The sequence below is a fragment of the Cygnus atratus genome, chromosome 8 (assembly GCF_013377495.2).
Source record: "Cygnus atratus isolate AKBS03 ecotype Queensland, Australia chromosome 8, CAtr_DNAZoo_HiC_assembly, whole genome shotgun sequence".
NCBI lineage: Eukaryota > Metazoa > Chordata > Aves > Anseriformes > Anatidae > Cygnus > Cygnus atratus.
Genome location: NC_066369.1, coordinates 30,762,723 through 30,789,057, shown reverse-complemented (window position 1 = coordinate 30,789,057; position 26,335 = coordinate 30,762,723). Strand labels below are relative to the sequence as shown.

General features: G+C 43.2%; 2 protein-coding genes across 16 annotated transcripts in view; one reads left to right on the top strand and one right to left on the bottom strand.

The window, feature by feature from the left end:
• The window catches only part of JAK1 (Janus kinase 1), a 58,678-nt gene extending 45,096 nt beyond the window's left edge, over positions 1-13,582 (top strand). For all 7 annotated transcript variants that reach the window (XM_035564497.2, XM_035564496.2, XM_050712401.1 and 4 more), the window contains 14 exons: positions 425-531; positions 1,782-1,928; positions 2,728-2,815; positions 3,363-3,490; positions 3,991-4,126; positions 4,566-4,717; positions 5,889-6,039; positions 7,329-7,423; positions 7,937-8,129; positions 8,743-8,867; positions 9,667-9,839; positions 10,293-10,410; positions 10,761-10,871; positions 11,846-13,582. In XM_035564497.2, coding sequence (XP_035420390.1) covers positions 425-531; positions 1,782-1,928; positions 2,728-2,815; positions 3,363-3,490; positions 3,991-4,126; positions 4,566-4,717; positions 5,889-6,039; positions 7,329-7,423; positions 7,937-8,129; positions 8,743-8,867; positions 9,667-9,839; positions 10,293-10,410; positions 10,761-10,871; positions 11,846-11,947 — 1,826 coding nt within the window. In that variant the 3' untranslated portion in view covers positions 11,948-13,582. The remainder of the gene's footprint in view (positions 1-424; positions 532-1,781; positions 1,929-2,727; positions 2,816-3,362; positions 3,491-3,990; positions 4,127-4,565; positions 4,718-5,888; positions 6,040-7,328; positions 7,424-7,936; positions 8,130-8,742; positions 8,868-9,666; positions 9,840-10,292; positions 10,411-10,760; positions 10,872-11,845) is intronic.
• Positions 13,583-13,676: 94 nt separating this feature from the next.
• The window catches only part of RAVER2 (ribonucleoprotein, PTB binding 2), a 36,430-nt gene continuing 23,771 nt past the window's right edge, over positions 13,677-26,335 (bottom strand). For 2 of the 9 annotated variants that reach the window (XM_035564499.2, XM_035564502.2), the window contains 8 exons: positions 26,017-26,121; positions 25,711-25,822; positions 24,360-24,613; positions 22,029-22,140; positions 21,507-21,652; positions 19,402-19,491; positions 18,687-18,815; positions 13,677-15,779 (listed from right to left, as the gene is read on the bottom strand). In XM_035564499.2, the coding sequence (XP_035420392.1) occupies positions 15,633-15,779; positions 18,687-18,815; positions 19,402-19,491; positions 21,507-21,652; positions 22,029-22,140; positions 24,360-24,613; positions 25,711-25,822; positions 26,017-26,121 (1,095 nt within the window). In that variant the 3' untranslated portion in view covers positions 13,677-15,632. The remainder of the gene's footprint in view (positions 15,780-18,686; positions 18,816-19,401; positions 19,492-21,506; positions 21,653-22,028; positions 22,141-24,359; positions 24,614-25,710; positions 25,823-26,016; positions 26,122-26,335) is intronic. The other 7 variants (XM_035564500.2, XM_035564501.2, XM_050712406.1 and 4 more) reach the window with 7 other exon arrangements.

The following is a 26,335-nucleotide window of genomic DNA, read 5'->3' as shown; positions in this document are numbered from 1 at the left end:
TAAAGAGAGGAAATGAGACTCCAGCTGTCTCATATCCACCTGGACAGTGGAAAAGGGCCATACCTGTAGGCAGGAGGGAATGTGTGTTATTTCACTTAATCTGTGGCCGAAGTAGTGTCTTTTTGGGCCCTGGATACTTCTCTGTGCAGTAAGTACCAATGGTTTCTTATCAGCTGTGATACAGCTCATGTTAGATCGTGTACATAAAATAAAAAATATAGCTCTGTTTTGGTGAATTCTCTGTTGAGTGATGAGCAGAAGTTACTTGAACAGGAATTTGGTCAAAGTTTCTTCTTTTCTCCCTTCTCATTCGTTTGAGAATTTACTTCAGTGAGCATCCAAAAATGTTACTGTTTGAGAAAGGTGAGTGTATGCAGTTATCTTTGAGAAGTCTTAACGAATATTTTCTCTCCCTGCCTTCCAGAGATCTCCAACTTGCTAGTTGCAACCAAGAAGGCTCAGGAATGGCAGCCTGTTTATCATCTAGGGCAGCTGAGTTTCCATCGAATCCTCAAAGAAGAAATTACGCAGGTAGGTAGCTGCTGAACACTGTTTGTCTCTTAAAATCCAACAAGTAGGGCAGCCCTCCATACCCAGTCAGGTAATAGAGAATCGCTACATTATGGCTGGTTGGACAGTTCTTCTATTCCCATTTCTCCTCAATAAAACCTTTTGAATCTTTATTTATATTAAAGCTTCTTATTGCAGAATCCAGATGTTTACATGGCCTTGCATGGAAAAAGAAGCAAAGCTGGGGAGTAATGCGTTTCACCAGAAATCAAATGAATATTTAAGCAATTTTCTAAAGCATGTGAAAAAAGATGCTTGTAAGGTCATTATTAAAAAAATCATGAAAGTCTTAGGACCTGCTGTTGCTACCTGGTTTATTACTAAATGTACTTGTATCTTCTAAAGCCTGGCATATTAGGGAAATGGGCAACTTGAGGTTTAAGACAATATCCCACAGCAAAAAAAAAGGTAAAATATTCAAAAGGTCTGCAGAGTCTTGGCATTCAGAATCTTGTTTTCCAAACTGATTTAGCAGATATGTTCCTAAATCTTGTGACAGTCACTTGCAGTTAGTGGTGCAGGTAACCTGAACAAATTTTAAAAAACATTTGTTTGAATGCACAGATCACACTGAACGTTTCTAAAAGACTTTGCCTCTTAAATCATGCAGTTAGCTTCTTCGGTTAAATAAAGGTTCGTCTTTTTTTTCTTTTTTAAAAACAAAACAAAACAAAATTACTGACTGGGGAAGACAGATAGAGTTTGTATCAATTGTTTTTTTGATTGGTAATTTGCAGTCAGTATGCAGACTTCCTGCAAAAATATCCCAAGACGGAATCCTCTGTTATTTAGGAGGAAATTACATTCCCAAACAAAGTGTTCCATTGAAATATTACTTCCTTAACTTTTGGAAACACATAAAAGATTGCCTCAGTAGCAGCTTATTGTAAATAAGAGTTACTATTTATTCATTTGATGTTTAGTCTAATCGCATTAAATCACACTGAGCCTGTTTGATGTTAGGGGAGATGTAATAGCCCTTTAATATCCAATGAGTTTACGGGGTAAGTGTTCTCAGAGAGACTACTAAAATGAAGAATAACATGTTGTCGTTGTTTTTTCCACTCTAAAAATTTTAAGTACATGTAGCTAGATCAAGTGGAGGGCTAATTCTGGGAGGCAGAATTGAGTGCAGATTCAGCTATTTGCGTAAACATGTATTTGTTTGCTTCGTGTCCTGGTTTGAAAGTATATGGTGTGTTGTGTCTTAGGGTGAACATCTTGGAAGAGGGACAAGAACACAGATTTACTCAGGGATTCTCAACTACAAAGATGATGAGAATGAAGGATATCAAAATGAAAAAGAGATTAAAGTCCTCCTCAAAGTCTTGGACCCCAGCCACAGAGACATTTCTTTGGCAAGTTTTTTCTCTTTTTCTATTGTCCTGCAATACTGGGCCTCACCACATTGTAACTATGCAATGCCTGAGAAACTTAGTGTTTGTGTATGTGGTAGGGGAATGGAAAAACGCTGAAGGTAGCTCTCACCGTTCCAGGTAGTCAAATCCATCATTGATCAGCCCTTTGAGAAGCTAAAAATGTTGATTTCCTTAGACAGGAAGCAGCACTGGGTTCTGGCAGGAGTAATCCACTATTTACTTCTAGCCTGCCCGTGGACCCACACCTTGTAGTGGTGTGAAACGCACAGGCATACCCATACCCAAGGTCTGAACTGTCATCTGAGAGCAAGGGAGTTCAGTGAGGGCACCGCTACCTTCCAGAAACTACCTCTGCATTGTGCAGTGGGCTTGGCAGTCTGTTGCCAGCTCTGTCATCAACAAGGCCACAGGCAAGTGATTTGATTTACATTTTGCTTAGTCATCTACTAAGAGAAGCTAATAATGCATCACAGTGGGGGCGATCAGACCTGGTATCTGTGTGTCTGCAAGAGTGCCAGGGAGAGCACTGCTTGCTTACATGACCCAGTGAACAACACATCCGCAACAGCCCTCCCCTGCCCCGTTACTGCAGTGGGACAGCATTTCCCTACTGTTGATCCTTGTATGATCCTTTTATGTCGATCCCTTTATGCTACTGGAAAACACAGGGATCTTTTGCAAATGTTTATGTTATTGCTGCTTTGTAGTTTGTTGAGGGCATGGACGACTGCCACGATGATCAGCAGTTTCATGGCTAATCTCCTTCACTTTCTAACAGGCATTCTTTGAAACAGCGAGCATGATGAGGCAGGTTTCCCACAAGCACATTGTCCTCCTCCACGGAGTCTGTGTCCGGGACGTAGAAGGTGAGTTCAGTTAACATCTCTTTGGACAGATTTTGAAGCAGCAGGTTTTGGTAAGGACAGGGCAGCCATTCAGTTCAGAGCTAGCCTTGAGGGAGATGTGGTTGATTTTTCAGGGCAGACAGAAGTGGAATGGGAACAGCCAAGCAGCTGCCAAGTCCTTTCACTAACGAGTTTTCCCTTCCAGTGCTGTCTTTGAATAAAAGTGTTAAAGGGTGATTCCTTGAGGTCAGAAAGCCAAGTGCTGACTGTAGTGTCAATACAAACTAGCCTTCTAGCAGCAGTCATTTCCCTGGGAAGGCTCTGCCCCGTGGCCTTGGAAATGCTTTGTTCCAAGTTTTCTGTTCTTTTACTATGCAAAGCCTCTCTTGGCAGCCTTTTAGTTTGGACTCTTTGAGCACTGAAATAAACTTTAAGAAGGTGGAATAATGATGTCTTACAACCAGTTTGCATTGAAGTGGGGGGTGGAAAGAGAAGTTGGGAACAGGCCTATAAGGTTTCTCCAGACACTGGTCATTGCAATACTGACTTTATGTACCCGACTTTGTAGATGTCATGGTTGAAGAGTTTGTTGAATTTGGGCCTCTGGATTTGTTTATGCATCGGAAAAGTGAACTCCTGACAACTCCTTGGAAATTCAAAGTAGCCAAGCAACTTGCAAGTGCACTAAGCTACCTGGTAAGAAGGCACCTTGAGAAAAGCATTGTCTATAGCTTGCTGCAATCTAAGGCCACACAGATTTCATCTGCGTTAGTAACTAATGAATTTCCTCTCGCAGGCAGTGAGACTGTGCAATGTATAGATTTTTTTTAAAAAATCTTTCTATTACTTTAAATAAGCCAAACACTCTTCATGCTTGTGTTTGCCACTGGTTCCTTGTTTGTAGTTGCAAGTCAGTGTTCCATTTCTGCAGGTTTTCTTGTCATGAAACAGGAATCAAATGTTGGTGTTTTTTCTAAAATCTATCACACCTACAAATACTAATGCTTAAGAGTGAACAGCATATTCCTACTTCTCCTTTCCCTGTTTTTCTCTAGGATGATTTCTTCCAAGCTGTATTTTTGGATTTCAGCTTGGAGTATTCTACAGTGATTCCCCCCATGCCATAGGTGTTAGAGCACTTGCTGAGCATTGCTAGCTCATTGCACTCACCGTTTTCTTTTCCTACCTTACTGTAGGAGGATAAGGATTTGGTACATGGAAATGTGTGTACTAAAAACATCCTACTGGCAAGAGAGGGAATTGATACTGAATATGGTCCTTTCATAAAGCTGAGCGACCCAGGAATACCAATAACTGTGCTGTCCAGACAAGGTATGGTACAGGAATCGGATTTTTCTCTTCAGTGTGGTGGGGAAGGGGAAGGGAAACAATGGAGATTATACCAGCTAGAATTGGTTCTCAAATAAAAGTAATCAGCTTTTGTGAAGCTGAAAACTACACTGAACTAAACGGGTGTTGCTGATGGTCAGTGCTTGTTGTATTCATTTCTCCTAAAGTCATGTGAAAGTCCAGTGAGATAATACAGGAGGAGTCTTAGTTTCTGGATGGCTCAAAGCTAGAGCTTATAAAAGCCACAAAAATGTCCGTATGAGAACAGGGATTTGAGAATCAAGATTTCCCTGAAACTGGACAAATACTGCAGCTTTAGTTTATTTTAGTTAAGCAGCTGTTAGGCAAGAATAAGTAAGCTGTAAGTCTTAAGCCCTTCAATATTAATTCCAAAATGCTCTGGTTCTGTCTTTTATCTAAGAATGTGTCGAGCGAATCCCCTGGATTGCACCTGAATGTGTTGAAGACTCAAAAAATTTAAGCATTGCAGCAGATAAGTGGAGTTTTGGTACAACGCTGTGGGAAATCTGCTATAATGGAGAAATACCACTGAAAGACAAGACGTTAGCAGAGGTAAAACTACATTATATTAACTTTACCTGGACATGCATCCTCTTTGGCACTTCAGTTTCTATACCCAGTTTAAGTTGCTTTCAACTTGTACCAAAACCAGCTCAGCTGTACTTGACAAGGGGCAAATGCTGTTTAAATTGCCACAGATCACAGCAGAAATTGTTGTCCTTACTACAAAGATGCTGTTTATTGCTTCAACCTGACCTTGTTGGTGATTCTCAAAATGCAGCACGGTGACAACTGAACAGAGCTTCTGATGCTGTCACACCTGTCCTTTTCTAATCAATATGTCCAGTTAAAAACTTACTCAGGTTCTGCTTAAAAGCACCTAGTTTTCTGTTCTTGTTTGTTCCTTCTGGACATTGGCTCGTAACTAGTCTCCTTGGGACTCTATATGGCTTGATCTGAAAGCTTAAAAAAAAAAAATCGTTCTTTTACTGCTGGCAGTTTCTGTTCATCACTGCTGGAGTCCCTCAGCATTGTTCCATATCAGCCTTTTCTCTCTTGAAGTTTTGCTCTGTTGGGAAGGTGATGGGGCAAGGCAGCTGCTGCTTGCCTGAAGGAAATGACTTGAGTACTTGAGTCACTGCCTGAGTTGTTTTAACAGGAGGTAACTGAAAGGAACTTGCTGCCCTGGCTGCAGGTTACCTCCTGCATGTGGTAGACGGCTGGGTAGTTTTGCTTTTAGCTTTTGCACAAGGCCACCCTCGTCCCATCTGTCCCAGAGCTCTTACCTTCTCAGAGTTTGTGAAGAGCAGCCAGTATTATGTTTCTTTGGCAAGTGCTTCCATGTAGCCATGTGTCCCAGTGCCTAAGTAACGTGGTGAGCCTGGCGTCTGGCAGAAAAATACCTTCTGAAAGGTGAAATGCTCCGCACATACTGCAAACTACATGTGCTGTAAGTGGTTGCTCCAAACGGCACCAGACTCAATAATAGCTCTCTACTAGCAGGAGATGATTTAGAGTCACTGCTGAAAAGGAGGATGAAGTTACGAAAAAGTTCCTGAGTTCAGGCTCTTACGGTCACACCTTCTGATACAGAACATGGGCTGATGAAGTTACAAGCTAAAATTCATGCGGGAGTTTCCGTTTTGTTATGGTTGCCCCAGCTGATCTCGGAGGTCTTTTCCAACCTTAATGATTCTGTGATTCTGTGATTTGCACCTTACAGAAGGAGAGGTTCTACGAGGGGCATTTCGTGCTGGCAACACCATCATGCAAGGAACTAGCTGACCTGATGAAACAGTGCATGAACTACGATCCCCATCAGAGACCCTTCTTCAGAGCAATCATGAGAGACATCAACAAACTGGAGGAGCAAAGTAAGGCTTGGTTTTGCTTACTGGCTGAAGGGTTGGATAAAGAAGGCCAGGTTTTTTGGCTAAGTGGGACACCTTACAGCAGCATTGTTGCATGGTGGCAGTATTGTAGAATATCCTGAGTTGGAAGGGACCCACAAGGATCATCGAGTCCAACTCGATGATGCAGCTTCATGCCATTCCCTCAGGTCCTATTGCTAGTCACCAGAGAGAAGAGATCCTGTTACTCTGAATCCTGTTTCTCTATATACCACAAATTATAAATCCTTTCTTATCTTTACAGCAGCTGCTATAAAATCAGTTGACATGATTTTGTTATATGTTCCATTTTTGTTTATGTAAGAACAGATTTATTTTTAATAAGTCTGTTAATATGCAGGTGGTTTTTTAATCTTTGAGCCTTAGAAACCGTCTATTGTAATGTGTAGCCCTTGCACAAAACAGGCTCCTTTCCACAGTGATCTTGCAGGTGGATACTTTGTCAGATACCCACTTGCTGCTCCTCTGTGGAATAAAATTCCTGCCCTCACAGCTTGTAAACAAAGAAGCTAGAAGGAACGTGTGCTGACTGTGTTCTACGAAACAAGGTGTTTTAGAACTTAGTGGGCATTACAAGTAGGCAATTGAGCAGCAGCATCTCAGGAATTAGGAATCTCAGTAACAATGCTGTGTACGGTTGTATTGACAGGAGCTGTCCTTATGACAGTGGAAGTGCCCCTTTCTATAGATTAAGTGCAAATAGGATGCAAGCATTTAATTCGTACTGAATATGTGGCTTAAGTTACGCTGGTGTTTACCGCCATTTGATAGTCTGTATTTTATGCAACAGCTTAAGTTAGTTTTAAGGCAGTCCTTGAGCTCCATGAGATTTCCACAGGGCTCGCGTGACTGAATCAGAGCATTAACAACATTCCTGGTTCACCTTCTGTTGTAGTTACTAAAGAGCAGCTAACAGAAAATCAGCGTGTAATAAGGGCAAAGCTGTACTGCCCCTGTCTAGCAGTACAGAGTCATAGAAGGGGAATAGCTCCTGCAGGGTGGGAAGTACTGGGAGAGAAAACTGAGTCAGAGTCTGCAGAAAGACCCAGCAAGCAAATGATGGACTGGCACATGCAAATGGGAGGAATTCCCTGTCAACAAATAGGCAAAGGTTAAATAATAGGTTGGGACAGCAGGGAGAGAGGCACTTAGAGCAGCGGATTGGAAGTGAGCAAGGATACCTTGAAGTGTCTAGACCAAGAAGTCCTTGCAGAAGGGTCTGCCTAACTTAGGACATTTTTTTCCCCTCCCAGATCCTGATATTGTCTCAGAGAAGAAGCCCGTTACAGAGGTCGACCCCACGCTCTTCGAAAAACGATTCTTGAAGAGGATCCGTGATTTGGGAGAGGTAAGAGGAATGTCAGCTTTAGATCCCTGCGCTGGAAACCAGAAATACTTTTTCTGGACCAGGTTGCCCTTAAGTCCAGTTAGGGCTGAGCATGAAGGGCAGCTGCAAAAATTTTTGCACGAAGTATGGGGGTGGTGGAGGCAACCGAGGAGGAGGCTTTTCGTATGCACAAGGCCTGCTCAGGGGCACGGGCGGCAGGGAATTCCTGGTGAATCCAGCTTCAAGAAAGTAGGTGTGCTCTGTATGGAAATTCAGGCAATCTTCTGGGGAAGCCAGTTAACAGTGATCGTGTTTGCACCTTTGTTACTAAGGGGAATTTCTGGTCTCGGTCTCTGTGTTTTTATGGAAAGGAGAGTGTGTGTGCGTGTGTGTGCGTGTGTGTGTACATAGCTCCGTGTGCTTTCTGTGTCGCAGCACGAAGAGGTGAATCATAAATGCCTGAAGTAGTGCAACAGTGACGTTACGGTTACCGAGCATTGTGTTAAATAATGTTATCTTTTCTTTGACAATTAGGGCCACTTTGGCAAGGTTGAACTGTGCAGATACGATCCAGAAGGTGACAATACAGGAGAACAAGTGGCAGTTAAATCTCTAAAGCCAGAGAGCGGAGGGAATCACATTGCTGACCTCAAGAAGGAAATAGAAATCTTGAGGAATCTTTATCACGAGAACATTGTCAAATATAAGGGAATTTGCACAGAAGACGGTAAATCTTCATAAAGAATACTAAAACTATACACCAAAGTATAAAAGTTTTCCTTTAAAAGTTAAGCATTTTAAAAAGTAGAACAGTCTTAGTTCTATGTTATGGGTTTAGATCTCTTTCTTCATGGAAAAAGCAGCAATTTCTCTGAGAGGCAGAAGGAGGCAGAAGTCGTCCTCTTTCTGCCCATTTTTGTGCTTAGCTAACTTTGATGTGACCAAAGGGGTTGATGATCTCACCAAATCCATTAAAAGGAATGAGCCATCTGGGCAGGGTGGTGGTTTCTGTGTTCCAGGAGTGAGCTGACAGAATCACCCCATAAACCGCGGTATCATCAAAGAGAGCTCCATTGCCTTATACTTTGCATTTGCGAAAGTGATTATTTTAAGTTAATATTTAAAAGCTTTAAGAATTTTATATTCAGTAATTGTGCTGCCTGGAATAGATTCTCCTCTGTATTGGTACAATGACTGATGCGGGAGATAGCCCATAGTCTGGCCATGGTCGTCAGTATTATTCCAGAACAAATATTACCAGTGCTGTGGGCCTCGTACAAAAGGTGTTAATGACATAAAGGGACGCATGCTCGCAAATTAAGCATACGCTCTGTTTTTAGGAGGAAATGGGATTAAACTCATCATGGAATTTCTTCCTTCTGGGAGCTTAAAGGAGTATCTGCCACGGAACAAGAACAAAATCAATCTCAAACAACTTCTGAAATACGCAGTTCAGATCTGCAAGGTGAGCATGGCACCAGAGACTTCCTGCAACTCCTCTGTTTGATTAGTTTAATTATTAGTTTAATTCATTTATTTCATTTTGTAGAGTAAGGGAGAAGGGAAAGGGAGGCTTGCTTTATAAACAAAACCATTCTCGTTGCTTTGTCCCCAAGAACCTGTATCCTAAAGCAGTCTCTCCAGTGTTGCAGATGCTATTGGCATAAAGATCAGCAAGGGAGTAATTATTTTGTTCGCTTGCATAAAAGATTACTATGAGAAAAAGTTGTTCCTACTACAGAATTGGAAGTAATAGAGAGGAGGGAGAACAGCATTTAGAAATGGTGTGCAGGTAAGAGGGAAGGAGCAATCTGCAAATATTGTAAGTGAGGAAGAGATGCAAGTGCACAGTACAGTGAGTGAGACTGCGTGAAGCAACGTGCTTGAAGAGGCTGTAGCTTTGTGATTAGGGTGGACCAGGCAATTAGAAGCAGCATAAACACAGACATCAGTTCTAGCAGCACACAAAGAAACGTGTCATGGAGAGGTGGCTGTGGACATGGTGGTCGCTTGACTGAAAGTTAAACAGAGTAAAAGCAGAAGCACAACAAACTGCCTCAACAGGGGGTAATCAAAGGCAGAGTTTAGAGGGAGGATGTGGGTCAGAAAAGGACCCTGGGAAGTGCCAACAGGAGAACCTGCCATCTGAATAGCTGCCTGGAGTATTACCAGATGAATAAGGGAGCATTTGAGGGGGAAATTGGAAGAAAAACAGTGACATAGATGTTGGAGGAACTAGTGCAATAGTCTTTCTTCTCTTGCAGGGAATGCACTATTTGGGCTCCCGTCAGTATGTGCATCGTGACCTAGCAGCAAGAAATGTCCTTGTTGAAAGTGAGAACAGAGTGAAGATTGGTGATTTTGGTCTCACCAAAGCAATTGAGACTGATAAGGAGTACTACACTGTCAAAGATGACCTCGACAGCCCTGTTTTTTGGTAATAAATTAGAACTAATTTTCATTAATCAGACTGTGCAGCAGACTAACCTGTCTGCGCCCAGAGACTTGGGCTTTTAGGTGTCCTGATAATTTATCCTATTTTGGTAAGAGGCCTCAATAAAGAGACGGTATCAGAGCAAGAAAGAGGCACATGGTAGATTATACTAATCTGCTCTTGTGTTATTAATTTCTTCCTGCATTGAATTATGTATTTTTTGCATTATTTTGTATTTGTTTTTGGTCTCCTGAGTCTTACAGTGATTTGTTGTGTAACAGTTACACCCTGTTTACTACTTCTGTGGCGTTCCAAGCCCTATGGACACTTTCATGTATAAGGCCTCTATAAATGCAGAGCGCACCTCTTCAATTTGCTTACTTTAGATGTGTGTACTTATGAGTAAATCTGTGCAGCTGTGAACAAAAATGTAACACTGTCACGTTGTGTCCACAGGTATGCTCCAGAATGCTTGCTTCAGAGTAAATTTTACATCGCTTCAGATGTCTGGTCGTTTGGGGTGACACTGTATGAGCTGCTAACCTACTGTGATTCGGAGTCCAGCCCGATGGCGGTAAGTGGTTGTGAAAGAAACTGCTGTTAAGGCTGCTTAAATCAGTTGGGTTTTCTTTTGTTTTGAAACAAAAAAAAATGGAAAGAATTTATCTTCTGAAAACAACCCTCGAGGTTGTCTTTCACTAAGACAGAGGTAAGTTGTGGTGACAGGCTGCATGTCCTGGCGAGGAAACTCAATTTACAGATGTCACTCCCCGTTTTCTAATGTATGGTGCACGTTATCTGCATGGCAGTCATCTACAGTTTCTTTTCATTTTGAGTTTGAAATGCCGTCTTGCTGTCAAATTGCAACAGTCTGGATTTGTGCTGGGTAAGAGGATGCACAGCTGACTCTTGCTCTTTTCACAGGAGTTCTTGAAAATGATCGGTCCCACGCAGGGTCAGATGACAGTAGCACGGCTCGTGCGCGTCTTACAAGAAGAAAAGCGTTTGCCACGTCCTCCCAACTGCCCAGAAGAGGTAACACAGCTATGCTTTTATAATTTTATAAACTTAACACTAGCAAACAATTTTACACTTCTCTAATCTTCTTCCTTTTACAGTGAACTAGCAGCAAAAGCACCACATATTTGTTTTGGATACGCTCTCAGTGAGAAGTGCATCCGCTCTATTAGAAAGGCATTTGCAAGTTTTTTAAGTATTATCTTTAAATGTTTTTCAGCACTGATTTTACCACAGTGCAACATCCCTGCAGAGGGGTTAAGACCTTGGCTAAAGGACCTGGTTCCACATAAAATTCATTTGGAGTCCTTGAGTTTTGAAGTACAGTTCCTGGGTGTGTGGCAGCCCAGACTGCTGTCCCCAGCAGACCCTGGCCCGTGGCCTCTTGCCCGTGGAGGCGCCAGGGGCTGGCTGCACTGCGCTGGGGATGGGCTGTGGGCTGATGGCTGTCGGAGGCAGGAGGGCAGGATGCTGCTGGTCAGCGCGGCTCAGGGCAGGGCAGGCACCTGCCGCAGTGACTTGGGAGGATGGGGAGGTGAGCTGTGTGTGGGCCCTGGCCTGGAAGGGCTCAGCACCAGCAGGCCCTGGTCGCCAGCAAGCTCCTGGTGCCCAGACCGGTGCAACACTGAGAGGTGCATCAGGCTGCCAGTCACTGTCCCCTAGCTCCAGGTGCTGTTGGTTAAGCAGTGCCCTAGCCACTGATAGGCAATTAGTAGATACTGTGACTAAACAAACACTCCTGAAACTGTAATGAAGCTGTTGCATTGTTTTCAGCTGTTTACGTTATTACTGCGTCAGTGGTTTGCGCTATCAAACATACACCTTTACATAGGCAAAACCAAAAAAAGCCCTGCTTTCAAAAACTTGCCAATTCTGAGCAGAATCCTTGGCATGTTTCTATCCTGCGTTCTTGACTTCACAGCAGTAAGAAGTTCATTGGAGATACAAATTGTTTTACTCATCCTTTAAAAATTTCTCTTTTTTTCTGCTAGGTTGACCAGCTGATGAGGAAATGCTGGATATTCAAGCATGATAAACGGACAACCTTTCACAACCTGATTCAAGGATTTGAAACAATTATGAGCAAAATATAATTAATTTTTTATAATGTGCTTTAAATGTGTGTCAAAATATAAATGCCCAGACCTTTCATTTTTTAACTACTGTAATTTGTATTCTGACTGTGCTAATGTGTTCAAAGGATTATTTTTCCAACAGGTTTCCTTTTTTTATTTAGTCAACAGTTGGATCAAATTGATTTAAAAGGTATGGCAGAAACAATAGCTTCAACTCCTTTTACGCCGGTTACTGCAACACAGTTTCACCTTTATTTGATTATGGTCTTGCTCCAATTTGAACTGTCCAGATAAACGTGAGCTGAAAGAGCAGTGTCAAAAAAATGCTACAGTTCTCAGTGCATGGATCTCAGTGCAACTGTAGCATTTAAAACAAGTCTGTGGTTCACATTTATTCCGTGAACCTAGTGGACATAAGAGAACTCCTAATTTTTATGGCGTTTTTGAGGAAGCTTTTAGAAAATTTTGGCTGAGATGCACTTACATTTCAGTAACAAAAAAACCAAGTTGGGCGCAAAAATTCAGAGAAAACAGTATCATAACTCTTCTTAAGCCATTTGCGGTTCTGCGCTCTCAATCATATTTAAAAAAAAAAAATTGCTTCACCATCATGTTTCAAAAAGGGGAAAAAAAAAAAAAGTATGCATCAGCATGTGTTTCATTGAGAAACCCCGTCTCTGGATAAATGCATTTACTTTTCCTAACCCATCTGCCCCCCATTACACATTTCTACCCCCTGAAGCTTCCACCAGTTATGTAGCTATTAAACATGCAAACAAACATGTTGATCTTCAGCTTGTGTTGCAAGTGAGCCACAGTGCACGGTGTGGGGAAATGTACGCAGGAAAACATATAACTTCTTTGGGGATAGAAAAGAAAATTAAGCCATGTACAGATGGGGAGGGGGGGAGACACTCCCCTAGCAAAGAATAATTTTGTAAAGGAGAGGACTGAACAACAGGAAAACTGTCCCTAGGAGAGGGAAAGAACACCTCAACCAAACAAAAAAAGGTGTCTTGTTATCAGCAGTGCCACCAGAGGAATGCACACCGTACTCTTTTTTATTTATTTTTTTGCCAGTTTTGGCCAGCATGTTAATTCATTTTAGCAGTTTTTCTGTAAAGCTGCTCCCTTGATGCAAGGTGATTATGCTTTAAATACTATCACTGGCCTTTGTTTAATTTGACTTAAGTCTCCAGCCATGTGCTTGTGAAGTATTTGGTTGACCAGGAGTGCCGGAGCCCAGCTGGGGCAGACTGGGACCAGGGAAGTTTTATTGTCAGGACCAGATCCAGCATTTAAACTGTAATTGAGTCAAGTGAAGGAGTGTAGTCTCGTTTTGTACATCTGTCAGTCTTTGATAAACAGTAGTTTAACTGGAAACCTATTGCTGACCCGCATACTAGAACTTGGGCAAAACCTCGATTTTGAAAGTGCTTTGAGGAAATAGTTCTGGCAATAACAGAGAAAGATGTCTTTATCTATCTATATATATATATATATAAAATTGTAATTATGAGCAGCAACCAGGTCAGATTTATTTTTACAGTATTACCTGTTTTTTTCTGTATGTCACGTATGAGCCCGACTTAAATCTGTAAGCACTTTGTTACTCTTTATACAAAGAAATTAATAAAGTTTTTTTTTCCTCCATGTGTTTCTTTTTCACATCATCTATTAAAGATTTTTAAAGTGTGTATTCCATAGGAATAGTGCTCAGAACATGTCCTTAAAACAACCTTCCCCTACCTTATGTGCTCACTTTAACAGTAGTCCAGAGATGGTTCTGTTCCACAGAATGCCACTTTAAAGGTGTACCAACAATTTATTTTTCATTGAAAAGGGTAACAAGTTGAGCAAGGTCCATATATAAAAAGAGTTTGAACAAAATATTACAAGTGAACTTATCAATACATACTGAATCCCAGAAAAACTTAAGTCCATGAACTGCACGGCTAGGTGGCTGTCTTAAGCCTTTCCTGCCTGTATGCCCAGTGCAGACTAGCTTATCTATAGAACGTAGCAAGTGAGGGAGGAGAGGATTATTTTTTTTAAGCCTTGAAAATACATATCCTGGTCACATCACAAAGCTTGACCTGCCGTTTTAAGACTTTCTTTAGAAAGAAAAAAATCCATATTGAAAAAATGGCTTCACTACTGTCTGCTGAGCTAGAGCAAGAGTAAGACGGCCTGCTGGTGCCGTCTCAGTGGCATCACTGCGTGAACTAACTCCAAAATCATTTGCAACAGGATTCTAGGGAAGCAAACCCACACTGTCCATCACAGTTGGCTGGCTCATAATTTGTCACAAACACTCATATACAAACACCACCAACAACAAAGCTTTCTAACGCTTCAGCTACAAGGATTAACAGCAGGAAAAAAAGCCTGTACCAAAGGTGCTTAATTAATAAGCCAAAAACTCCAAGTCTTTTTAAAAACAAAATTAAAAAGAAATCCAATCAAGCTGCCTTGCTCAACGAGCCTCCCTGCACGCAGCCTGCACGGTGCTGAGCCGGTACTCTGTGTGCTAGGTGAACAAGTAAATAGCTTTCCCTTTGAATAAGAATTCCTTCATGCAAAAGGCAAGCTGTAAGAAGGAACAAAAACTGGAGCCAGGATGCTCTGCTCTAGCAGGCTTTGGGTTGCAGCAAATTTCTACAGACACTTGGAAAAAAAAAACACAAAAAAAGGATGGAGAGCAGGAAGGCAGGACTGAAGAAGTCATCTGAGCCCATTAAGATTGCTTCTGCTCTAAGTCTGGCTCATCCAGAGTCAGAAACATGCAGAAAATGTAAACTAGACAGCATGTACACCTTCTTCCCCTTGTGGTTACCTCTAACAATCACCTACCACATCCGCGTGTTTCCAGCAGCCCTACGGCCATACGGTCCTGTTGGGAGGAGGATGGGTGCAGGAACAGCAAACCAACTGCACTCAGAGATTTTAGGAGACTCCACAGACACTGTTTTACTCTCGGCTCCATTCACAAACTAAATTACTTACTCCAAGGAAAAGCTGTGGATTCTTTGCCTAGAAGCAGATAAAGGTTACTCCATCGTTGAGATGTCACCTATCCGAACACAATTTAGTATTGTGAGGCAGCACACAGTACAGCATCTTACTTAAAACATTTATTGAAAACATCACAGCGACTCTAGTGATACATTTGGTATATCTCCACTCCAGGATTAAGAAGAAATATTAAAAATATAAAGGTTGTAAATGCAGAAGTCTTAATCCTGGGATAAGTAAGCTTGAAAAAAACCCCACATTCTGAGTTAAAAAAATAAGAAAAAAATTACTATTAAGACTTTGTCTTTTAAATTCTTCAGCGTGAGGACTAGAGAAAGGCTCATCATTCCCTCCTCAGTATTTTTATTGCTTTCAGCTGATAAGCTACCAACAATTACCAAGTTACTTCTCTTGGTCAGTTTCAGCCCACTGTTAATTTCAGTGGTAGACAAAAATGGAAACACCATTCCATCCCTTCAAAAGGCAAGGCAGATTACGGAGAAATGGCTAACGTCGGATCAATACGTACGGGTTACTTGGCGAATTTGCCCATTACACAGTGTTGTTCCTCTTGGGATTATTTATAACCCACGCAGAAAGAAATTTGTCTGAAGTTAAGGCAGCAATAAATAGGAGAGGTATGAAAAGCCTGCCTTCACACGTCAAGGCAGGACAGATTAGTTAGGTCTCAATAAACGCGTTTTTTTTTCAGAGAGGATTCTGCGTAACGTACGGCTGAGCCCTGAGGTTGCTGGCCAATGTACTCCACCGGGCCAGGTTCTGGGGAGGAAATGAGGTATGAAGAGCCTCGCTTCTCACTTCTCGATGGAGCCACCTAAGGGCAAGAAGAAAATAAGTGACACATGATCCGGAGCAACAGCGTCAATAAATAAAGCTCCAGTCTGTGAAGTACCAAGGACCAGGAGCCAACAACCAACTCCGAACGCCCCGCTCCTGCTTTACAGCCCAGCTATACACAGCGCATGAGTCAGTGGTTGTGCCCTTTCCCTAAAAAACCAACCATAAATGCACCGGTGCCCTGCTGTGCATGCATTTTTGTGAGGGCAAGGGGCTGGCTGGGCCAGGTGGCCGTGCTCCACGATGCGCGTGTAAAAAGCAGCAGCTCAGCGGCCATGCTGTCACCCTGCGGCGTCATGGCAGCTCCAGGCACGGTCACCCTCTCAAGCAGGTCCCCAGTGGGCCACCCGGTGCTCCTCTTGCTTTTCCTGAAGAGCTGAACGGGTCACCCTGCCCTGGCACCGCTATCGTTGCAAGCAGGACTTTTAAGGCCTTGTTTCCCGGCCGTGCCAAAGCGTCTTTGTGTTGGGGATTACGGGCGGCCACCTGCTGCTCGCAGGCATGAATTTACACGTGGTACCGACGAGAAGGAGAGAGCAGTAAAGTTGTGTTTCATCAAAACTTCATCAAAATGCCTCACACCAATACACAAAGTCCTGGCGGACCCGAACAGGGTTTCTGGTGAGGGCGCAGCTCCCCTGATTCTGCCGCAGTGCCCTGCGACAGGGGCACCCCAGGCTCACATTCAATTCCCCTTTGGGAGGCATCAGAGCAGGGAATTACAAAATCCATGGCACCTAGAGCAACAGAAGCTACAGAGAGAGCTCACCACCCGCATTGGTGAGCGTTAGCCACTTCTCTCTTCCCCCAGCATGTCACTAATTCCATTACCAGACGACTCAGATGCTCACCTTGCTCTCAAAGCCTGCCCAATCTGCCCTAGTAGCACCGGGCCCTGACCCGTTCACATCCTGCTCGAGCACAGCGAGCAGTCTGCGTCCAGTCTGGCTCCTGGATCAGATGATACGGGGTTTGGCTCCTGTTGGGATGAATATTTTAGGAACCGTAACACGCTTCACAAACCGGGAAACTCATTCCTTTATCAAAAGAACAGCCAGGCTGACCGAGTGCCTCCGAGCCAAACATTCCTCAACAAACCTCTGAGGCTCCCCTTACTAGGTCACAGTGGCAGCTCGAGTTACCCTTTGCAAATGTCCAGCTCCATTTTAGAGAGCACTTGTCATTATCACAAGTAGGAATTTACTTGAGGAAAGACTCTGGTTTTCCCCGTTCCTCTCTCCCGCACTTCCAGCAGCTGCGGGGCCGCCGGCCGTGATCTCTGCCCCTGCACACGGTGCTGTGGTTCCTACAAAGGCCCCGCTCCTCTGAGCCTCTGCCACACAGCTCAGGGCAGCGGGAGGAAAATGCATTGCAGGGCTAAGGAGAGCGCACACAAAAGCACAGCGGGCCTCTCTGCCTGCCCTCCTCACTGAGATTTCTCTTTTAACTCTAGGAATGAGCGCAGTACCTGGCGTTAAGGCAAATTCTGCTGCTGTTCAGCCCGTGCCAGGGGATTGCTCTTGTTCTGCCTTCTGTGGAATCTGGCACTCAGACAAACTGTAGGGCAAGCTGCTCAACATCACCTTCACACGCAAGCTTTCCTCTTCAGACTGGAAATAAACTGGAAGGCAGCAGCTAACTCACACCCCAAACTTCTCTCTGATGCCGTTACAATTCTCCAGTTTCCAGTCGTATCAGAGCTGCTGGGGAGCTCAGAGCACCACCTTTACAGCACGCAGACAGAGGCTGCACACGTTCAGGCCTTGCCCACCTTTATCCCCAAACATCTCAAAGCCAGTTCCAGCCAGGCCTCGTCTGCTACCCAGCTGTGAATTCCTACAGCTGCCTGCTCCTTGTGTATCTCCTCCAAAAAAAGGGGAATCTCATGCCAAGTGTGAGATGCGAGGTCTTTAATGCCAGGGCACCACGTGCTGACCCCCCCCCCGGGATTCGCCACCACTCAGGAGGCGAGCAGACCTGCACTCAGACTGAAGAAAGCTTTCGCTCCCATCCTGCTGAACCGGCCTCCGGTCGGTCTAACCCTACAGCCTCCTTGAAGCTGGTCCTCACCCCCCATAGCCTTTCCTCACCCCTCGGCAGTTTTACTAATGAAAACCAAGTGTCTGCTGGGTCCAACGCTGCTCTGCTCACGCAGTCTGACAGAGGCAGGCTGCATCTGACACGTTATGCACTTCAAGTGCAAGCTATTTTACCATGTTTTCCCTCCCAGGCTGTGCTTCGCACTATTACAGAGTGCTGGCTGCAGGTGACCCACCCGCACGCTGCCATAACCTAATCACTCCACTCCAGAGCTTTCACCCCAAGGGCACTCACTGCAAAACACGGCCCTGTCTGCACGTCAGACAAAAGCCATCTGAAACCAGCGCGGACCACCTCCTCACCCTCTGTTCACCTCCTCCTTCACCTGCCTACTTCGAGGCACTTCTGCAGGTTGGCCCTCATGGATTCGATCTTTCCCAGGAGTTTGTTGACAAATGTCTGACCTGTCCCTGCCCGTGGGTTTTGGTGCCTGGTGGGCACTCATCCTTTAGGTGCCGGAGGCTCCAAAGGGATCTACCCTACCATGGATTTCATCCATCACATCCACCAGGAGCCGCGTGTGCTCCCGAGCTACTCTGGATCCTGACTGGCTGCGACGCGGCGGAAAAGCTCTGCCTTCGTTTGTCACGGGTCCAAAGTCTACAAAAAGCATTTTATTTTTCCTGTTGAGGCTGGGGAAAGGACTCGGCACAGCTGGGCCTCCAAAACCCTCTCCTTTACCACTTAGCCACTTGGTGGCAGCATAAGACAAATAGGAACGCTTCCACCAGCAGCTGTAGCTCGGGCTGCATCTGCAACCGCTCTGCTCGGGATCTCCTCTCACCTTATTTAATGGGTTTTGTGGAGGAAGCTGCAAGCTGCCTGGCTGGTAGGATCCCTGGGCTCCACTGTAAAATGTAGGCATGACCTGCAAGCAGGTACTGTAGTCTGGGTAAGATCCACCTGTAGATTCCTAAATGCAGAATGGGATCCGTGATAAACCAGCATGTGAAAGAAAATAGGTTCAAGCATTCGTGTTTACTCGATACAGTAATGAGCACCAAGCAGGCAGAAAAATATCTGAGTCCCACTCTGTTGCTAAAAACACAAGTGCACAATTCACAGCAGCTCGGGCATGCAGCAAGTTCTTCAGCAAAATGTAGGATTTTTTTTTTTTTTACTTTACACAATTCCTTTAAAAAAAAAAAAGTGTCCTCATTGTTCACACAAACCTAGGGCTATAAAATGGCCCGGGGCAGTCCTTCAACAGACACCCTGAGAAATAACGTTACGGTCTACTGTTTCTCGGTAGGAGTATTTTAATATCCTCCTGAACGGAGTAGGTAACTTCAGATGGAGGGATTTAAGGAGAGGAACAGCGGGCATCGTGAGTGCGGATCCTGGAGAGTGGCTGTGCAGGGGCGCCCTGCAGAGGGAGCGGGGCAGGGCCGCCCTCCCGGTACCAACACGTGCAGCAGTGTCCAGAGTCCTTAAGCACCCGTAGGGCTGACGGAAGAAACAGCCAGCAGAGACATGAAGAAAATAAAATTCATTCTCACCTCAGAGGCTTCATTTTCAAATTCATCGACTCTTGCCTGGGTAGAGTTATATGCCTGAGCATAATGCTGATACCACTGCTGAGCAGCCTCCTATAAAGGAGGAAAAAACCTCTTCCCATTAGCTGTCTACTAAGATCCCCTTAAATTAAAACACTTCTTATGACCTCATGGGACATAAGAATGAATTAAAGGCAAAGCTCTCAAAGAAGCATCAAAACACGGTCAACATGAACGATAAAACTCAATCCAAACATTTAAAGCTATGTGAAGTGCATAAAGATACCCGAGGCACCGCTGCCTTGCAGTGGGTGCAAGCACTTGGTCATTGCTGTTACACGGGAGGAACGGACAGCACAAATGGAGGTGAGTGATGGCAAGAGGCATCTCTACACCTACGTGACATCTCTGGAGCTCTTCGTGCCTCTAATACTAAAGGTAACGCTAAGTACTCTAATACTGCAATACTACTAACTTTTTGACAGCACACTTCAAGGATTTGGGAATGCAAACTACCTCCAGGAGGCATCAAAATGAACTTAAAGCCAACAATCAGACAACAAAAATATTCAAGACGACGTTAGTGCTTGCATGATACACACGACAACCGCCCGTGGGTCACGTCCCCTGCTCCTCTGACCCACACTTGTCACCAGACCCGATCTCAGTGGGAGCCTGGCCCACCAAAGGTCCCCACTGCAATGAACGCCGCGCAGTGACCCCATCCCTGCCAGCCCTCCTGGCTGAGGGGACACCCTCCTAACACAGAGCAACCCCGTGCCCACCTGCACGCCTGCTCTCTGTCCTCCAGACCCCACAGACCCTCACAGCAGCCCTGCTCTACCTGCAGAAGTCCTGGGGCAAGGCAGGGTTCCTCACCATCAGCCCAGGAGAGGAGAAGGGAGCACAGCGTGTTTCTGTCTGCCTGCTGTGGGATGAGAGATCAGGAGACTCTGGGGAAGAGGGAACACGGACAGGGCAGGAAGAGAGCTAAGCACGGTCAGGGTGGGTGTCTCAGAGCACACCCACGATTTTTTATGGAGCACCTGTTCTACAGTCCAGTTCTTGTATTTGTTTTGTATACTGCATTTCTATACTGGCTAACAAAAATATAGAAATGGTGTTTCACAAAGCATCCCAATGTCTGTGAAATCCTTCTGGAGGATCTTGAGAGGAGGCTCGGGGGGATCCCTCCGTGCCCACCAGCACCTGACGGGAGGTGCGGGAAGGATGGGGCTGGGCTCTGCTCCATGGTGCCAGGACAGGAGGCCCTGGGCATGGCCTGGGAAGTGCTGGGGGTCCTCGGGGGGAGCTCCAGGGCCACCTGGGGCTGGGCCCTGCCCGGGGGGGGGGGCCCTGCTGGGATTCTGCATTGCTTTCGGTATTACCACAAAACGTTCTCCAGACCAGGGGCAGCCCATCACCTTCACGGCCGTGCTCTGACCACCAAACGGTACACACAGGGAAGAAATCCCAAGCAGTGAATCCAGCTGGCAGAGGCTATACAAATTCCCAAAGCTACACAGGAACTTCTGGTACACAGAACACACTCTTCTCTGGGATCTAGCCAAAGCTCAAGAAAACTTTAAAACTGTCTTGGGAAGGGAAAGAGAAAAACTTCGTGGTTTTGAAAAGAGACAAAAGCCAAGCTGGAATTTATAAGAGAATAATTATTTCAGCTGACTGTACTGAATTCAGGTTCTGAAGAAGCAATCTTCCAGCAGTTATGACCTCGCAGCAGGGAACGCACCAGGGCTTTTTGTGAGTGACATCAGGTATACTTTGTGCTAAATCTGTTCTGTACCACTGAAAGAGATAAGCTACCAGTGAAGAGGACTTACAAGGTTCATTCTGAACAAAAAGGGTGGGCTTCGGTTGTAGGAAAGCCTAGGACTCCTTAAGAGTGATTCGTGATGTTGGGCAATGCTGTTCAACTGCATGCAGGGCCATCAGACCACGCGTACTGAGAGGTGCATTAAAGGTAGGTACACAGAGAAAAACAACGAGCAACTCAGGCAGGGATCTCTGAGCAGCCTGCCAACAATCCTGCTACCAGAGCTCTGAGTGACAAACCAGGCTTCAAAACAAAGTGCTGCAAAACGACGTACCTGTGTGTACTCTCCATGCTGTTGGGAGTAATTAAAATAATTTTCCATTCCGTGTTGTGATGTAGCTCCCTGAGAAACAGCAGCATCCACGATGTTGTTCGGAAGTCCTGTCTGCTGTGGTGGACTGGAGGCTTTGCTGGCAATTGCTGTTTGTAACACAATGAATATACACAGTTCACATAAATTTCACAAATTAGGTTGCACTAATGTAATAGCAGTATCCTGGGATGACAACAGAAATTCGCTAATTCAGATTAGGACGTGCTTAAAACTGCGCTACAAATTATTGAACGGATTTCTACAAGTTTATCTATATCAAGCTAGCCCATCAGCTCTGAAAATCTACCCTTCTCACATAAAATATTAACTATGAGGATACACTACATTGTAATTTTAAGACAGAATTCAATATTTGCTTAAAGATAAATGCTGTGGTCACTGGAATCACCTGCCGAACAGAAGAATGATTTGTACATTTGAATTGAGGAAATTTTCAGCTAAAACTGATGAATGTTTGCTTACCTGGAAGACATATACCAGGCAACACACTTGCCAAATTCAAGTAGGGGTTGGTACTAAGACGTATTTCTTTTGGCGGTTCTCCTAGTAGTGAAGTCTGTTTTTTCAAAGGAGTCTGTGAAATAATTGGACAGATCAGTGTGCATTATGTTCATACAAGAGTTGTCAGAAATAAGATAAGTATCTCTGCATGATTTTGAAAAAAGTCTGTCCTGTTACATTTCAGAGGGCTAAACTATTAAAATAAATACTGGGGACAACTATCTGGAAACGTTGCCTACATTTTTTTGACAAATGATTTTGTAGGAATGTTTCTCTTTAGACTGTAAGTTACTAAAGGATATTAAACAACAACAAAAAAAAACCTTTTACATTCAAGTAAATGCATAATAACCACCATAATGCCTCCAGATGCAGGTAGTTAGCATTTTGTACATGGCCAGGACAAAACCAACTCTAGTCCCCCAGACACAAGCAAATGAAGGACAAATGAACCCTGGCCTGGAGAGATGATACCATCTGCGATCTGCCATTATAACACATCTTACCAATCACTCTATTTATAAACCCTTACTTGAAAGAGGAAAATGTTTATGAGTGGAAACGAAGCATCAGAACTGACTCACTTCTCCAAACCACCAGAGTGTTTTCCTATGAGGGACTAGGAAGGGTACACTACCCGCTTATGTCCCCTTGACAGGGAAGAGCTCTCTGTGGAAGAGAAGAAAATCTGTAGCTATAGACAGAGTGTAATGGGAGAGAAAAGCAAAGCTCATTCCAAGGGAAAAATCATTGCCAGCAGCTGCTGGTTTCAATAACTGAGTGGCTGGGTAAGACAAAACATTACATTACGCGTATGAGCAAGAGATTTATGCACAGCATTAGAAAGAATACCAGAAAGACGGAGGAAATAAGTAGCTATGGCAAGTTACATAGCTTGTCTGAAATAACAGAGCTCAAAGATGTTTACAAAGCATTCTACTCTACATTTAGTCTGCTCATTTTTTCAAAGCCCATTAAAGAAAAACTCCATTACTTTAATGGATTAATGCTATTTTCAGTAAAATAGCATTAAATCATCAACTTTTCAAAAACTGTGAGCATGGTTTTTGAACACAAAAAACTTCAGAGTGCTGAAATCCTCTCTCTCGATGCAAAAACAGGCATTTGAGATAGTACGACTGTTCAGTATCAGGACAGGGCTTGTGGATGTCTTGCAAAGGAAGTGATTTTTGCTAATTGGGACATCTGTCTACTGCTGCAGAAAAGGAGACAATTAAAACATCTACCAGGATTTCCAAAAAGAACTTTTCCTGATAAACAACATATGTATTCATAGAAATAAATGGAGTATCTAGACTTCTAATGGTTTAATTACATTTCCTTTTAACTAAATGAAAGGCAGAAATAAAACACTGATTTTATATATTTATACACAAACACACTGTGTATTTTATCCAAGTGTATCTACCCATAGGTAAAATCCCACTTCATTACAGTGAAAAGTGATGTAAGAAGCATACTTTCTAAAGTAGGATCAAAGGTGTCTAGCAAACACAGACACCACTACTGTGTATAATCTAATCACTTCAGGTGCTCCAAAAACATGTAGGGAAAACTCAGATCTGGTATCACTTAATTAAGAACTTGTCAAAGTACTTATGCATACTATTAAAAAAAAAAAAAAAACAGTAAATGCATAGACCAAATTCTGTTAGTGACAGGACATGCTGAAAAAATGTCAATGGATCATTTTAATCCAACTTTAATCCCATCCCATTCCCCTCTTGCCTTCACGGGAATAAATATTAAAACTGATTTTAGACTAAGAAAATGCCAGCTATGCCTAAATGTGTACAGATTAAAAGTGGACTATTTACACACACACACACACAACATGCACCATCTGGAAACCCAAAGGCCCCATGTACCAGCAGAATTGCTCCTGATTAGTCATGTCATTCAACCACAAGTTCAATTTTCAGTCTTTAAAAGGGACACTGCCCTTGAGATATTTTCATCATCAAATACTATGAGGCATACACAGGGGAAAAAAAAACCCTCTAGCACTGTAAAAGATTCCTTTGTTAATTCATATGGACCACCAAAGAGCATTATTGTTCTCTCTCTATAATTCATAACTGAAATGACCTTAAAATGTCTCATGAATGATCCTGTGATCTAACAAATTTTAGTGAAGAAATACAATAAGCAGTCGCAGTTAACTCTAAAGGTTATTCAAAAACAAACAAACAAACAAACAAATCCCCACGCAAGAAAAAACAATGAAAAGCACCACAAGAAAAGGAACCAATTATATTTAATGTTTCTTACCCCCAAACTTGTATCAGTGCTTTTTAGTTGATTTTGTTGTTTGGCATGACCAGCCCGCAAGGCTCCTGCAGGAAGATTTGTTAAGGTCTGATGATAAGGCTGTGATCCCGAGACAACCGCTTCGGTAGTTGATTGTTTCTCTGGAGCGTTGTTTTGCCCTGGTATAGCTTGTCCAACAATGTGCTGATTCGGAAAGAATGGCAACATGCCCATCCCTGCCGCTGCTGCTGTTTGAATTGTAGGCAGATTAGATGCTGCAGTCAACCATAAATGGAGAAACTTTTCTGTTAGACAAGATTTATCAGTACATTTTGTTTGTGGTTTTTATTAAGCGATGCAAAAAACCACTTAGCGATCTATTTTACAGCTGTACAAGAACACTGACTTCTGATGACAGTTTTTCTTCTTTTACCATCCTAGGAGCAAACTTTATTTAAAGGTAATTCTATAAAAGGAAACTAAAGAAAACTATAAAAGAAAGTTACTAACTTTCAAAAAACCTCTCAACAACATCCTTAGAGGGTCCTGTGCTGGAAAGCAGGGAAAACCCCTGACTTCAATTTGCATTAGTAAAATTCTTTACAAAATAAACAGCTAGAAAGTATCCTCTGAAAGTAAATTCTAGACATTCAGAACAGGTTTCTTTTTTTTTTTTTTCCCCAGAAGAAAGGTTTTCCTTGCTACTGGCTACTACCATTAACCTAACTGCTTGTGGAACTGCCGAATACACATCTCTGTGGAGGAAACAAGAGTGATGCTCTAAGCAGTATCACAACTCATCTTGCTTCATAAAAATTGAGGGCATCACTGGCGCAAGAATTTGCATTCAAAATTGATATCTGTCATAGACCAGACATTGAAGTTTAATAAACAGAATGCTAAGAAACTCTATTTGCAGTACTTCTCCAGCTACTCAGATTTATCTTCTTTGAAGTAACAAACCCCAAAATTTTGATCCTGAATAAAAACATATTCCACATGTACTAGCATGGTAGTAACTGAGCAAGCAGGATTTTAAAAATACCTGCAAGTATTCAACAAATGGCACAGTGCACTCTTTCTTCCCTGAGTATGAGATAAGTCAGGTACGACAAAGCAAGGCATTTCAAGTTCATATGGCAATAACCTGCCAGATGAGCAGGCTAAAGCCAGTTACATAGCTATGTGCATTGTTAACTTGCCTAACCATATAGCTACATGACTTGCTTTATTGTCTAGCTCTATGCCTACCTTCCTGTGCAGTAACAAGGTTCAAAGACATTATTGCTTTTAGTAAAGTGGGAGAAAGTAAGGTGTTTAATTTCAAGGTGAGCATTTTTACTGATTTTGTATGAAATAAAATATCATTTACACTTAAGAGCTTCTCCACGGGTTCCCATGCCTGAAGTCACTGATGGCATTACCCCTATTCCCAGTACTGTCTGAAGTAGCATTGTTGGAGGTTCTCCCAGCAAACCTGGTTTCTATAAGGAAGAACAGAAAAACGTGTAAACGATTAACATAATGCCTGTAGCTATTTCTTATAACTTTCACATTCAGTTACTTTTTACATACGCTAAATAGTTAAATTATACTAGATGAAAAAAAAAACACACCACAATTGTTTAACAGTTCTAAGAATGTCCAAAGACAGCCAAAATTAAAGTGATGACCTTACACTATTGGCCTGGACATTTTCAATCTTCATCAGTTGCTGCTGTGGCAATGGCAGGTGAGCAGGGCTCTGCAGCAGTAAGTTAGATGCACTGCCCAGAACTGAATTCTGTGAAATTAATAAAAGAAGTGTCAGTTGACAGTCATGGAAAACAACATATTCTTGAAACATTTTCAGATGATACTGCTTACAGAAATTTAAACAACTTTCTGAATTGATGCAACACAGGAACATAACTATTTCTTCCACATAATTAAATTCCTGATTCATTCATAGCAAGTGACTTTAAGTTCTTTCAACCTCTTTCTCCTAGAGATTTTTT